Source organism: Leopardus geoffroyi, chromosome D2, assembly GCF_018350155.1.
Source record: "Leopardus geoffroyi isolate Oge1 chromosome D2, O.geoffroyi_Oge1_pat1.0, whole genome shotgun sequence".
NCBI lineage: Eukaryota > Metazoa > Chordata > Mammalia > Carnivora > Felidae > Leopardus > Leopardus geoffroyi.
In genome coordinates this window covers 29,978,788-29,993,430 of record NC_059334.1, presented here as the reverse complement: position 1 = coordinate 29,993,430, position 14,643 = coordinate 29,978,788, and the positions used below count along the sequence as shown (strand labels likewise).

The 14,643-nt window shown below is 36.5% G+C and overlaps 1 protein-coding gene across 7 annotated transcripts in view; it reads left to right on the top strand.

The window, feature by feature from the left end:
- The window catches only part of RUFY2 (RUN and FYVE domain containing 2), a 50,692-nt gene that overhangs the window by 3,868 nt on the left and 32,181 nt on the right, over window positions 1-14,643 (top strand). For 5 of the 7 annotated variants that reach the window (XM_045437598.1, XM_045437596.1, XM_045437600.1 and 2 more), the window contains exons 3-8: window positions 2,595-2,712; window positions 5,590-5,691; window positions 7,594-7,717; window positions 7,912-7,973; window positions 9,514-9,579; window positions 13,762-13,831. In XM_045437598.1, coding sequence (XP_045293554.1) covers window positions 2,595-2,712; window positions 5,590-5,691; window positions 7,594-7,717; window positions 7,912-7,973; window positions 9,514-9,579; window positions 13,762-13,831 — 542 coding nt within the window. The remainder of the gene's footprint in view (window positions 1-2,594; window positions 2,713-5,589; window positions 5,692-7,593; window positions 7,718-7,911; window positions 7,974-9,513; window positions 9,580-13,761; window positions 13,832-14,643) is intronic. The other 2 variants (XM_045437599.1, XM_045437597.1) reach the window with 1 other exon arrangement.

Below are 14,643 nucleotides of genomic sequence, written 5' to 3'. Positions count from 1 at the left end.
ATTTTTCATTATTTTCAGGTATACAACATAATATGATATTTTTATGTATTGTGAAATGATCACCACAATATGGTGATATCCATCACCATACATAGTTACAATTTTTTCTTTTGATGAACTTTTAATATTTACTCTCTTAGCAACTTTCAAATATATGACAGTATTATTGTAGTCATCATGCTGTACATTACATCCTTATGGCTTACTTATTTTATAACTGGAAGTTTATACCTTTTGACTACCTTTACCCATTTCCTCTGCCTCCACTCTCTGCCTCTGGCAACCACCACTCTGTTCTGGTTTTTATTTTGTTTTTTTTAGATTCCACTTTTTCTTCAATTGAGGATGAAGTAATTTTTTTTTAATTTTATTTATTTTGAGAGAGAGAGAGTGTGCACACAGGTGCATGCGGTGGGAGGGGCAGAGAGAGAGGGAGAGACAGAGTCCCAGGACTCCAGGCAGGGCTTGATCTCACAAATTGAGATCTTGACCTGAGCTGAAACCAACAGTTGGATGTTCAACCCACTGAGCCACCCAGGTGTTCTGAAAACAAAGTAATTCTTAAAAATTGTGTAAAGAATAGTGAAATCTACTCTTTTTGTACATGAACCAAACAACATAGAAGCACATAGAACAAAAACTGTTTCCTTCATTCTCTTCCTTGTCTATTCCTTGTCATTGTTCTAGCTCTTTTCAGTTTTTTTTTCTTTTACTGTATATAGAATTATGCTATAAGTATTATTCTGTGACTTTGTTTTAAAAGATTGGTGATATGGTTTGGAGATCTTTCCATTTACATAGAGATCTTTATCACATTTTTAATGGCTCTATAAAGTTTCATAGTATATGTATACCATAACTTAATTAACTGTCCTCCTCTTAGTGTACCCTTAGGTTGCTTCCAATTTTTTGCTATTAATATTGTGTTGGGGCTCCTCGGTGGCTCAGGTGGTTAAGCTTATGACTTTTGATTTTGGCTCAGTTCTCACAGATCTCACAGTTCATGGGTTTGAGCCCCATGTTGGGCTTTGCACTGACATCGCGGAGCCTGCTTGGGACTCTCTCTCCTTCCCTCTCTTTCTGACTCTTCCCCACTTGTATGTTCTTCTCTCTCTCAAAATAAATAAAGTTAAAAAAAATTGTAATGTAAGTACATTGTTGGGTACGTGTGTTTGTATACTTGCTCTCTTTAGGAGAGGATTCCTAGGAGTAGAATTACTGGGTCAAAGGATATAGGCAACTGGCCTCTATGAAGGCTTCACTGATTTATCAAACATCATATTTTTTCCTACTCTTAATATTATCAGTCTCTAAATACTTCTTTCAATACATCAAGAAGCCGCCAATCTGATCTAACACCTTGAGTTTAAAAAGAATTGTTTTTTTAAATGTTTACTTAGTTTTGAGAGAGAGAGAGTTGGAGCATGAGTGGGGGAGGGGCAGAGAGAGAGAGAGGGAGGCACACAGAATCCCAAGCAGGTTCCAGGCTCTGAGCTGACAGCACAGAGCTTGACGCAGGGCTCCAACCCATAAACTGCGAGATCATGACCTGAGCCCGTGTCGGACACTTAACCAACTGAGCCACCCAAGGCACTCCTAACACCTTGAGCTTTAATTTGCTTTTTGACAAACTTTTACTTAAAAATAGCAGTGACAAAAACCTTTATTTTCTCCCATGCTGCAGAAATGGAATTTGCAAAGTGATGGCCAAATAGTTAAATTTTAAACTCTTCTTTCCTTTTTTTTTTTTTTTTTTTAAATTAATTAATTTATTTTTGAGAGAGACAGAGGGAGAGAAAGAGAGCAAGCCGGGGAGGGGCAGAGAGAGAGGGAGACAGAGGATCCCAAGCAGGTTCTGCACTGTCAGTGCAGAGCTGTCTTGGAACTGTGAGATCATGATCTGGGCTGAAATCAAGATTCTCATGCTTAACCCACTAAGCTATCCAGGTATACCTAAACTCTTTTCTGAATTTATTTGCCTTTACTTCACAAAATATCAGGAGGCATGTCCTAACAGTCATAGGCTTGTCTTGATGAATCAATGTGAAGCTACTTTGTGCTGATTTTTTTCCCCCCGAAAGGAAAAATTGCTTATCTTGGTGATTGTCCTTGGTTAGTGCATATGATAATCACCCTTGATCTGCAGGAGATCTGGTCAGTACTAAGAAAGAAATATGTAGTGATTTCATGGTTTTATATTACCCAATTCTCACACCTTTTATGTTAAAAGTAAAATAACTACTTATTTGTCTTTGGTTTATTTAATAAGCTGATAAAGATCACCTTGCTAGGGCTGCCAAACTTCTTTATTTTGATACTGGTAAAGAATAATCCCAGTTATTTTTTTACTTTAATTACCTGCCTGCATATTTCTCATAGGGAAGAATGGCCAAGATGCATATTTCTGATAAGGAAAAATATCAGGATCCTGATAAATAGGTTTCTGATCAGTAGGGCTGTGTAGTGATAAGAGAGGAAAGGTCTTTGAATAATTGTGTATTAAGTTAGAAACGTTGAAACTAAATATTTAAAAGGAAGTTATTACAATTTTATATGTTGAAGTTGTATGCATTATATGTATTTTTTTTTTTCAGTAAGAAAATCATTTTTGAGTTATAACAAAACTATCTGGGGCCCCTTGGAACTGGTGGAAAAGCTGTACCCAGAAGCAGAGGAAATAGGAGCCAGTGTCCGGGATTTACCTGGTCTCAAGTAAGTAATCTTATTACTTGTTCATTTCTGGCCACAAAAGAATATTTACTGTTTCTTAAAAGTACCTTACACTCTATTATCTTCTCTTAGCTGTAAGTAGCCTTTTTGCATTCTCTCCTAATAAAATTCTATTCTTTCTATATGGCTTAGCTCAAATTTCATTTCCTTTATGAACTTTCTCTTAGCTTCTTCGGTTTTTTTTTAAGGTTTATTTTTGAGAGAGAGAGACAGAGCGCAAGTCGGGGAGGGGCAGAGAGAAAGGGGGAGACACAGAATCCAAAGCAGGCTCCAAGCTCTGAGCTGTTAGCACAGAGCCTGATGTGGGGCTCGAACCCACGATCCGTGAGATCATGACCTGAACCAAAGTCTGACACTTAACTGAGCCACCCAGGTGCCCCCTGTTTTAGCCCCTTCAGTAAGAACTAACTGCTTTTCCATTTATGTCCTATCACTGTATTCACTCCTTTATTCTGTGACTTCAGTTTTGCATTGTATTGCAGGAAACTGTAGGTCCCTTTAAAATAAGATGTGTCGGGGCGCCTGGATGGCTCAGTCGGTTGAGCGGCTGACTTCAGCTCAGGTCATGATCTCGCGGGCCCGTGAGTTCGAGCCCTGCTTCCGGCTCTGTGCTGACAGCTCAGAGCCTGGAGCCTGTTTCAGATTCTGTGTCTCCCTCTCTCTGACCCTCCTCCCTTCATGCTCTTTCTCTGTCTCAAAAATAAATAAACGTTAAAAAAAAAAAAATAATAATAATAAAATAAGATGTGTCAATTATGCATTTCTGTTTCCTGAGTGTTAAGCTAGTTTGCAGGAGTAAGCTAGTCGGGTCGGCAGCAAGTAACTATTTGCTGAAGCCTGATTTAGGTTAAATCCAGGGCATAGGCTCAGGAGATTTGAATTCTCATATAAGACATTTATATATATGGGACTGGTGCAAATTACTTTTTTTCTCTGAAAATTGGGATGTATAGTGTCATGTGCCCATTTCACCAAACAAATATATATAATATGTTGTAAACGTTGCATTTTCTGTCAGATTATCAGTGTACTTTCTCTTAGCTTTATAATTGAGAGTTTTACATGTTACAGGGAATATGGTAGGGTTTTCTGGCTGTTAGCACAACATCCAAATATTTCCAAGTTGTAGTTAATTGAATGATAAAGTAAATGGCTACTGTTTACTAAGCACTGTATCAGGGTAATAAAATGATTGTTTTCCATGAATTGTCTCATTTAGCGCTTACTTCAGTCTTACAGGGTAGAGATTATTATAATAATTACATAGATGCGAAAAATAAAGGTCAGAGAAGTTATAGTTAATACATGGCAGAGTGAGGATTCAAACTCAGTTTTTATTTTTATTCTTATCATTATTATTTTTTGTAAGTAATCTCTATACTCAGTGTGGGGCTTGAACTCATGCTGAGATCAAGAGTCACATGCTGTATCAACTGAGCCAGCCTGGTGCCCCTCAAACTCAGGTTTTAGAGTTAAATAGCAAGTGATGTTCACACTTGATGTATCTTATAATGATATATTAAGAAGGATAGTGATTTTTAGCAAAGATAGAAGAAAAAGGGAATTATAAGTCTCAAAAAGAGAAGTATAAGCAGGGGTGCCTGGCTGGCTCTTGATCTTGGGGTTGTGAATTCATGCCCCACATTGGATGTAGAGATTATTTAAAAATAAAATCTTAGAAATACACAATTTGGTTATTTTAATATGAAAATACATGTTCATATTGTTTTTAAAAAGCCTAACTCTACAAGAGTAAAAAATGTTTTCTGAAGAATGGTATTCATTAAAATGCTAAACCATAAAAATCTCAGCTCTTTGTTGTGAAGATTAATTTTCCTCCCATAATACCTGCTGAAACATTCTTTGTATAAGAAAACATAAAAGTGTGAATGATATCTTTCTCTTTAAGAAACCATACATATTCTGTAAAATTTGCTTTTACTTTTACTAAATGATAGAACTTGGATAAGATGTGTGAGATTGAATTTTTTATGGACAACTGGATAGAGAAACATTTGAAAAATAACAAACAGCCTGGTGATTTCTCTTTAATTAATTACCACCTCAATGCCTTCTTTTTTTTTTTTTTTTTTTTTTTTTAGCTCAGTGCCTTCTTTGTTATGATTTTTAAAATTCAGATATGATGTCAGTTACTTTTGTTTTTTAATGTTTATTTTTGAGAGGGAAAGAGCATGTGTGAAGGGGAGGGGCAGAGAAAGAATTTCAAGCAGGCTCCTCACTGTCAGTGCAGAGCTGGATGTGAGGCTTGAACTCATGAACCCTGAGATCATGACCTGAGATGAAATCAAGAATCGGATGCTCAACTGACTGAGCCACCCAGGCATCCCATAATGTCAGTTACTTTTTGAAGGCATTATACTGCCTTATTTGATGCATTTTGTATATTCATCTTTTATTATTATTATTATTATTATTATTATTATTATTACTATTTTTTAAGTAACCTCTATGCCCAGTGTGGCTCTTGAACTACTCTTGAACTACCTGTACTGATTAAGCCAGCCAGGAGCTCCTTGCATATTCATCTTTAGAGGGTTAGGTCTGTTTGGACAAAATATTTCTTATAGAAATAGCCTCACTATTCAGAGTCCTTTCTTCTAAGGCATAAAATGTTACCTAGATGTCTTGCAGGTGCAGGTTTACCCTAGAGACTTAAATAGCTCCCAGGGATTAGATTGCATGCTCAAAGAGCTAGCTTAAAACTGTAGACACAAAGATGAAACCATGATAAATTGCAGTTTTTATTTATTAATATGTACCTCAACAGAAATAGTATAATAGACTACATATTCTATAAGTGTTGGAGCAGTTTTCTGACCAGTTCGTTTTGCTTTTTAGGACCCCCCTGGGTCGTGCAAGAGCATGGCTTCGATTAGCCCTCATGCAAAAAAAAATGGCTGATTACCTGCGTTGCTTAATTATTCAAAGGGATCTCCTAAGGTTAGTACCATACCATTATATCATGTTCATTTTCATTTTAAAAATTTCATTTATGTCCTATTTTCCAAAGAGAATTAAAGATGTGGTACAAAAGGAGACACAAATACAATAAGATGGTATAAAATGAAAGAAGAGCAACATGAGAGAGAAAATCATGGTAAGGACATAACACGGATCAGGAACTAGCCTAAAAAATGAATACCATAAGCTTTGTTTTGGCTGATAAGCAGGAAATTTACTTATGTGTTATATTTGTAAGTTAGTTTCATTTTTTTTTCTAAATTAGAGTTAATTCTATGAATAAAAATTCATATTGGGATTTGGAACTTCAAGAGGTTTCTTTTTACATACTAAACTACTGTTTCACCTGTGTTGTGGACACTTTTTAAACTGTCAGTTTAAATTGAAGGCCATATATTTAAAAAAAAAATTTTTTTTTAATGTTTATTTTTGACAGAGAGAGAGAGGGAGAGAGAGAATGAGTGGGGGAGGGGCAGAAACAGAAGGAGACAAAGAATCCAAAGCAGGCTCCAGGCTCTGAGCTCTCAGCACAGAGCCCGACACGGGGCTCGAACCCGTGGACTGTGAGACCATGACCTGAGCCGAAGTCGGATGCTCAACTGACTGAGCCACCCAGGTGCCCCTAAGGCCATATATTTTTAAGCAGACTTTGAAAATTTCAAAGTAAGATAATCAGTTGTCAAAGGGAGCAGCCCATGGCTGTCCCTCCATTTGCACTGCTTCTCTTGGAGTGCCTCTCATGTTTTGGAGAATCTGGTCATTTCTTTTTTAATGTTTGTTTATTTTGAAAGAGAGAAAGAGACTGTGTATGAGCAGGGGGAGGGGGAGAGAGGGAGGAGAGTGAGAATCCCAAGCAGACTCCACACTGTCAGCATGGAGCCCCGATGTGGAGCTTTATCTCATGAACTGTGAGATCATGACATAAGCCAAAATAAAGAGTTGGATGCTTAACCAACTTAGCTACCCAGGTGCCCCAAATCTGGTCATTTTTGGTTTTACTTATGACTCTGGTTATACATCTTGGTTTTTCCCATTTGTTAAATGAGAATGACCATACTTTAAGCATCAGCAATTTCTCAATAATATTCTGAAGGTCAATGAAAGTGATTAAATACTTTCTTTCACAAGTCCTTTGTTTGAACATTTTTTAGTATATAGATATCCATAAGTATCTTTAGTTGATGATTATTAAGAACACTTGCGGGGCACCTGGGTGGCGCAGCCGGTTAAGCATCCGACTTCAGCCAGGTCACGATCTCGCGGTCCATGAGTTCGAGCCCCGCGTCAGGCTCTGGGCTGATGGCTCAGAGCCTGGAGCCTGTTTCCGATTCTGTGTCTCCCTCTCTCTCTGCCCCTCCCCCGTTCATGCTCTGTTTTTCTCTGTCCCAAAAATAAATAAACGTTGGAAAAAAAAAAAGAACACTTGCAATGTACATATCAAATGTTAATTTGAACATGGGCTTTGAAATGTTTCATATATCATTACCTACCTTAGTATTTGTCCCAAGACTCTTAATAAATCCTAGGCTTGAAAAGTCAACTCTGACAAGTATTGTAATCAGATCAGTAATAGTCACTATGTCTTCTGAGAGTCACAGACATTCCAGACCTCAGTGATGCCTCTTTTTCTTTTGATATATATTTCTTTGCTTCTCTTTTCTTTCTCTGTCTCAAAATTCTTTTTTCTCTTTTCTCTTTCCCATTCTTTTGTGTTGTCTATATAGACACTAATATTTCAAAATGTTTGTTATTCACATCTAGAAAAGCTGATTTGAAGAGACCTAATTTGTATGGATTTCATGTTTATATTACTGGGCTGAGATTTTAAATTTATGTTTGAAAGAAATTTGTGTTTTAAGCTTTTTATTTTGATTTCCACAGTGAATTTTATGAGTATCATGCACTAATGATGGAAGAAGAAGGAGCAGTGATTGTTGGGCTGCTGGTTGGCCTGAATGTGATAGATGCTAATCTCTGTGTAAAGGGAGAAGATTTAGACTCACAAGTAAGTGAAAGTGACCAAAACCAAATGCAGAGAGTTTTTAGTTTGTGCTGTTCCTCTTGGATCCAGTTTACAACTCTAAATTGTAAACAGTGCTATTAAACATGAAAGGAAACTTAAGAGTGAAATTCAATTGCATGTTAAGTGTACTTCTAATATTTCTCCCCTTTAAATAAAAATAACATTATTTACTTTAGGTTGGAGTGATTGATTTTTCCATGTATTTAAAGAATGAAGAAGATATTGGAAATAAAGAAAGGTACGATTTTCCTAAGTTATTTCACATGTTGTATTTTCTATGGAGCTCTTTACAAATCACCATGGGGTCCATCTACTGATAATGTAGTTTTTATTTACTTTTTTGTGCATAGTTCCTGCTTTATTTTGTTTTGCTTCCATATAAAATTTTCACAAAGCAAAAATCACTTAGAAGGAGGCTTTAACTGTTTCAGATTCTGTGTCTCCCTCTCTCTCTGCCCCTCCCCCGTTCATGCTCTGTCTCTCTCTGTCCCAAAAATAAAAAAAAACGTTGAAAAAAAAAAAAAAAAAAAAAGAAGGAGGCTTTAATACGAGGTATGACTTTTGGTCACACCTGTTCTTGAGACCTAGTTTAATAATCAGCTGTTTTTTGTGGTAAAAAAGATGAAAACTTATTCACAAGTTTGCTGGTTCATTTCAAGATCCAGCGTTTAAATTTAAAATACACTCATTCCAGCTAAGAGAAAGGATAACTATGTAGCATAATAGCTGTGCTAATTAGTGCTACAGTTGGAGTCCTATCACAAATGTATCAAAATAATATGTACACCTTAAATTTATAGTTATATCAAGTATATTTCAATAAAAAATATACTGATGCAAAAGAAATTCTTAAAAAAAATTTTTTTTAACATTATATTTATTTTTGAGACAGAGAGAGAGAATGAGTGGGGGAGAGAGAGAGGGAGACACAGAATCCGAAGCAGACTCTAGGCTCTGAGCTGTCAGCACAGAGCTCCATGTGGGCTCAAACCCAGGAACTGTGAGATCATGACCTGAGCCGAAGTTGGACGCTTAACCAACTGAGCCACCCAGGCACCCCGTCTTTTTTTTTTTTTAATGTTTATTTTATTTTTGAGAGAGAGAGAGAGGGAGAGAGAGAGAGAGACTGGGCATGAGTGGGGGAGGGGCAGAGAGTGAGGAAGACACAGAATCTGAAGCAGGCTTCAGGCTCTGAGCTGTCAGCACAGAGCCTGACAAGGGGCCAGAACTCATGAACTGCCAGATCATGACCTGAGTGGAAGTCAGCGCTTAACTGACTGAGCCTCACAGGAGCCCTGATGCAAAAAGAATTCTTAAATATATTTTTTAATGGTATTGTTAAATAGATTACTTGTTAATACTAGATTTAATAAAGGTTATAATTAGTACACCATTTACTGCCTCCTTAATGTAAAAATGTTGAATTTTATTTTAAAAGTAAGATAATGTGGGGTGCCTGGGTAGCTCAGTCTGTTGAGCATCCAACTTAAATGATCTCGGGGTTTGTGGGTTGGAGCCGCATGTTAGGCTCTGTGCTGATCGCTCAGAGCCTGTAGCCTGCTTCAGATTCTGTGTCTCCCTTTCTCTCCGCCCCTCCTCTGCTCACACCTTATCTCTTCAAAAAATTAATAAAAATATTTAAAAAATTTTTAAAAATGAAAGCAAGATAATTTTTTTTCCATTATGTTTTACAACAGTTTTAGGTGATGTAGATACTTGTTTGGTCATCCATTGAACACCTTTTCAACTGACACAAAACTACTTTTCCCCATCTTTAGGAATGTTCAAATTGCTGCCATATTAGACCAGAAGAATTATGTTGAAGAATTAAACAGACAACTGAAGTAAGTAGTATGGATACTTGAATACTTCGTACATTTGTGACTATTGTCTTAGGGGTTTTCTTCATCCTTTTTAGGTCAGCTTTACCCTGTTCCTTCCTACTAAACATCTTTGAGAACGGGTTGAGGGAATAGAGAGTGGAAATTAAGAATACAGAGAAATCTTGGAGATAATTAATTTTCAACAAAAAATGAGAGTCAGATTTTCAAATAGGACCTTGAGAGAATTTAAAGATAGAATTTCTGAAGAGAGGTAAAAAAAAAAAAGATACAATTTCAGGGGCATCTAGGTGGCTCAGTTGGTTAAGTCTCCCACTCTTTAAAAAAAAAAAAAAAAATTAAGTTTATGTATTTTTAAAAAAAATTTTTTTTTTTTTTCAACGTTTATTTATTTTTGGGACAGAGAGAGACAGAGCATGAACGGGGGAGGGGCAGAGAGAGAGGAAGACACAGAATCGGAAACAGGCTCCAGGCTCTGAGCCATCAGCCCAGAGCCCGACGCGGGGCTCGAACTCACGGACCGCGAGATCGTGACCTGGCTGAAGTCGGACGCTTAACCGACTGCGCCACCCAGGCGCCCCTAGTTTATGTATTTTGAGAGAGGTCACATAGGGTGTGGGGAGGAACAGAGAGAGAGAAAGAGAGGGAGAGAGAGAGAATCCCAGGCAGACTCTGCAGTATCAGCACAAAGCCCAGTGCGGGGCTCGAATCATGAACTGTGAGATCATGACCTGAGGTGAAATCAAGAGTCAGTGATCTCACAGTTTGTGAGTTTGAGCCCCACATCTGCACTGTCAGTGCAGAGCCTGCTTGGGATTTTCTCAAGGGGCACTCTCTTCCCCCTTCCCTAGACATGGACAGGCTCGCTCTCTTTCTCTCTCTCAAAACAAATAAGTAAACTTAAAAAAAAAAAAAATTCAATTTCAAACTTATCCCTGTACCCTTGAGAAAAAAAGGCTAGATATAGTGGAAGTTTATATCATTTTCATGATTCGAAAATTCATTTTTCCTACTTCAACAAGCTTCATGTGTAAATGTGGCTGTTGCCTCCCATGGTGGAATTTTTTTCCTTACAGTGTCACCTGGGCATTGAAGCTGTCAGTGAATACTCTGGGAAGAATTTCAGAGATCTGAATGTAAAATAGTATAGTGCAGTTCTGTCTAATAGAAGTATAATGTGAGTTGTTATACAGATAATTTAAAATTCTAGTAACCATATTAAAAGAAACTTGAAATTATTTTACAACTATATTTTATTCAATCCAGTATATACCCAAAATATTATCATTCAGTATAAAAACTTTCATGAGATACCTTATATTCTTTTTTTGTATCGTCTTCACAATCCAATGTGTATTTTACACTTAACAACACATTTCATTTTGGACAAAATAGCATAGGTATAGTGAGGAATCTTTGATGTGTAGTTAGAAATGGACTGTTCCCATTAATTAAAATGAGTAGCAAAAATGGCAATCTTTGGGTGATGGTATTATGAATAATTTTTTATACTTTTATGATTTTCTAAGTTTCAGTAAGCATAAAATATAATTAAACATTTTCCCATTAGAAGAAGAAACTAAAGCTGTAATTCTTGCTTTCTCTGTGAAGTTGGATAGGAAAGATCTTCTATTTGTGCCTTTTTTTAAAGGAGTTTTAATGTTCATACGAAATATGTGTGTATGTATGTGTATTTAGTAATTTATATTTCTGAGATTGAGATTATATTTCTAAATGCAACTTTGTATTCCTTATTTATTAATTTTAAACCTTTATTCCCTTTTGGGAGCAGGTAATGTATTCACATAGTTTAAACTTCAAAAAACACACACAAAAAAAGTCTTCCTTTCACCTGATCAACTACCTGGTTTCCCTTTTCAGTATGCTTCCAGAGATACTTTATACAAATAGACAAGAATATGAATATATATTCTTAAAGTTCTCACCTTCCTCTCTTTTTTTTTTACACATAAAGTAGTGTAACTTTCACACTATTAATTTTTTTTTTTTTTTTTTTTTGAAGGAGAGAGAGAGAGGCAGAGCATGAGCGGGGGAGGAGCAGAGAGAAAGGGAGACACAGAATTTGAAGCAGGCTCCAGGCTCTAAACTGGCAGCACAGAGCCCGACACGGGGCTCAAATTCACAAACTGTGAGATCGTGACCTGAGCCGAAGTCGGACGCTTAACCGACTGAGCCACCCAGGCGCCCCAACACACTATTCTATACTTCAGTGTTTTTATTCAGTTTATCTTAGAGTCTATTCCATTTGGTTCAGAGAGTTTTTCTCATTTTCTTTTAAATTATGTGTATTAAATCATTTACAGCAATACTAGTGCCTTATTTTTGTACATTTTATGTATTTAAAAATGTTTCATTGTTTTTCTAATTAGAAAGTTTTTGTATATTTAGAATATTTCAAAAATATAGAAAATAGATATAGGAAAAAAATAGAACTCATATTGTCCTTCATTCAAAAAAACCACTGTGATGATTTATTGTTTTTAAAAGTGGTTTTTTTGGGGTGCCTGGGTGGCTCAGTTGGTTAAGCGTCTGACTTTGGCTCAGGTCATGATCTCACAGTCCGTGAGTCCGAGCCCCACTTCAGGCTCTGTCTCTTTCTCTCTCTGTCATTTTTTTTTTTTAATGTTTTTTTCTGAGAGACAGAGATAGCACATGAGCAGGGGAGAGGCAGAGAGAGAGGGAGAGACAGAATCCAAAGCAGGCTCGTGCTGTTCTTGAAAAACTCAAGTTGTTTACCTAAGAATATTTTATTTATTTATTTATTTATTTATTTATTTATTTATTTATTTATTTATTTTTAAATGTTTATTTTTGAGACAGAGACAGAGTGTAGTGGGGTAGGGGCAGAGAGGGAGAGAGACACACACACAGAATCCAAAGCAGGCTCCAGGCTCTAGGCTCTGAGCTGTCAGCACAGAGCCTGACGCGGGGCTCGAACTCACAAACCGTGAGATCATAACCTGAGCCGAAGTTGGACGCTTAACTGACTGAGCCACCCAGGTGCCCCAAGAATGATTATATTTAAAAATGATTCGGGGTGCCTGGGTGGCTCAGTCCATTAAGCGTCCGACTTCAGCTCAGGTCATGATCTCACGGTCCGTGAGTTCAAGCCCCTTGTCAGGCTCTGTGCTGACAGCTCAGAGCCTGGAGCCTGCTTTGGATTCTGTGTCTCCCTCCCTTTCTGCCCCTCCCCTGCTCATGCTCTGTCTCTCTCTGTCTCAAAAATAAATAAAAACATTAAAAATGATGCAATATGAATGAAAAAACATTTTTCTTGTTTCACCAGTTAAGCTAAAATACCAACATTTATTTCTGAGGCTGGTATAAAATGTGCTGAAATCTATAGATTTTATTTTAATATATACAGCATATCATGTCTTATTAAAGTTTGAGATGGTAGAATCAAGGCGTTGATAAATAGACTCAATAAAATGTACAATAATGTTCAGTCTTGATCAGTTTAAATAAAAATGCAAAAAATCAAGTTGTTCATGTGGCATAACATGACTTTCAACTATATCTTTGAAAGTCAGGGTGTTTGCTTAGCTGCAGGTTGACCAGGTACCTGATGTGTATGTGGTATTCACAGTTCTCAAACTATAGGTGACTTTAGAGGTCTCTAAGTTATTATGAAAGTGGATAGGGGAAACTGAATGAGGTTTGTGTTGGAGACCACTGTGTAAGCGTCATTAAGCCACTTATAAAGTAGATATTTAAAGTTCATCCATTAAAAAATAATTTTGAATTTAGTTTTAACAATATTTGATGATCTTTGTGTGGAATCCATTTCTAAGTATTATAAGTTAAATGTAAGAAGGACTCTAAGGAGACAACAAAAGTAATGAGCAGCGTAAAATGTAATTTTAACAGAAGTGATTCCTTTTCTATGGTCTTTATTGCTGTCCTAGGCAAATGAAGTTATCCAACTTAATGAAATTTCCTACACCCAAAAATTCAGGGCTGTTAACTAACCAGAATTGAAATAAAAACTTAAAAAACAAAAACAAAAACAAGGAAAAGAAGGATTAGTTAACCTTCAAAAAAAAAAAAAAATTCAGGGCAGTTAGTACTTGTTAGTCAACACATTAAGTCCAGGATAACATACTTTTTTTTGCCTTTGTGAGTTTGTGTGATTTGAATGAGTTTTTTCTTTATTAATTTCAGCAGCACAGTCAGCAGTCTCCATTCAAGAGTTGACTCATTAGAAAAGTCAAATACTAAGCTGATTGAAGAGGTATTGTAATCCAGCCGTGGATAATTGTCTTTCATGGACCTAGTATTTGTGAACCTTTTCCATTTTAAGTATGAATATATTAAGCATGTGCATGTGCACAGGCACATTTTCATCATTATGATGGAGTATTTGCAATATTGTTGTAATTGATGATTAGAAGTTCTAGAGAAATCACATATTCTCAGGCAAATTCTCAGGTGAATCTGTGAGATACTCCTAGAAATTAGCTCCAAAGATGACACTCCTATAAGCTCTTCTATAAATAAATGTTTCTCATTATAAAACCTGGATGACCTGTATGTAGATAGTGACTCACCTATAGTTTGAAATTCCTGTTAAAGTGATACTGTCCTTCTTGTTGTACTATTCAGATTCCTTTTCTTTACAAGCACCACTACATGATCCTGTCCACCCTTTCTCCACCCCTCCCAAGTGTAAAACTCATCCCATATGTTCTGGTTTCCTGCGTTGTCAAAGTGGCTATCTGGTAGTCCCAGACCAGAAATTTATCTCTGCTCTCTTTTTAATACTGTTTGTAAAGTTACTTTAAGATAAGTTCTTTTTTTTTTTTTTTTTTAATTTATCAAATCACAGAGTTACTGCTTTGTATTTTCCGAATGATTTAGGCTAAGAGGGTGAAATCTGTTACGAGTGCTATGAACCCTACTTTCTATGTTAATTAAAATTGTTAGTTTAGAAGTGGCCTCATTTTTCCAAATCAGAGAGCACATGATTATTTACATGATTGCAGTTTAGAATGCATCTTTGTTTTGATGGTTTGGGACCATTTGATAGTTTTTTCTTTAAATCAT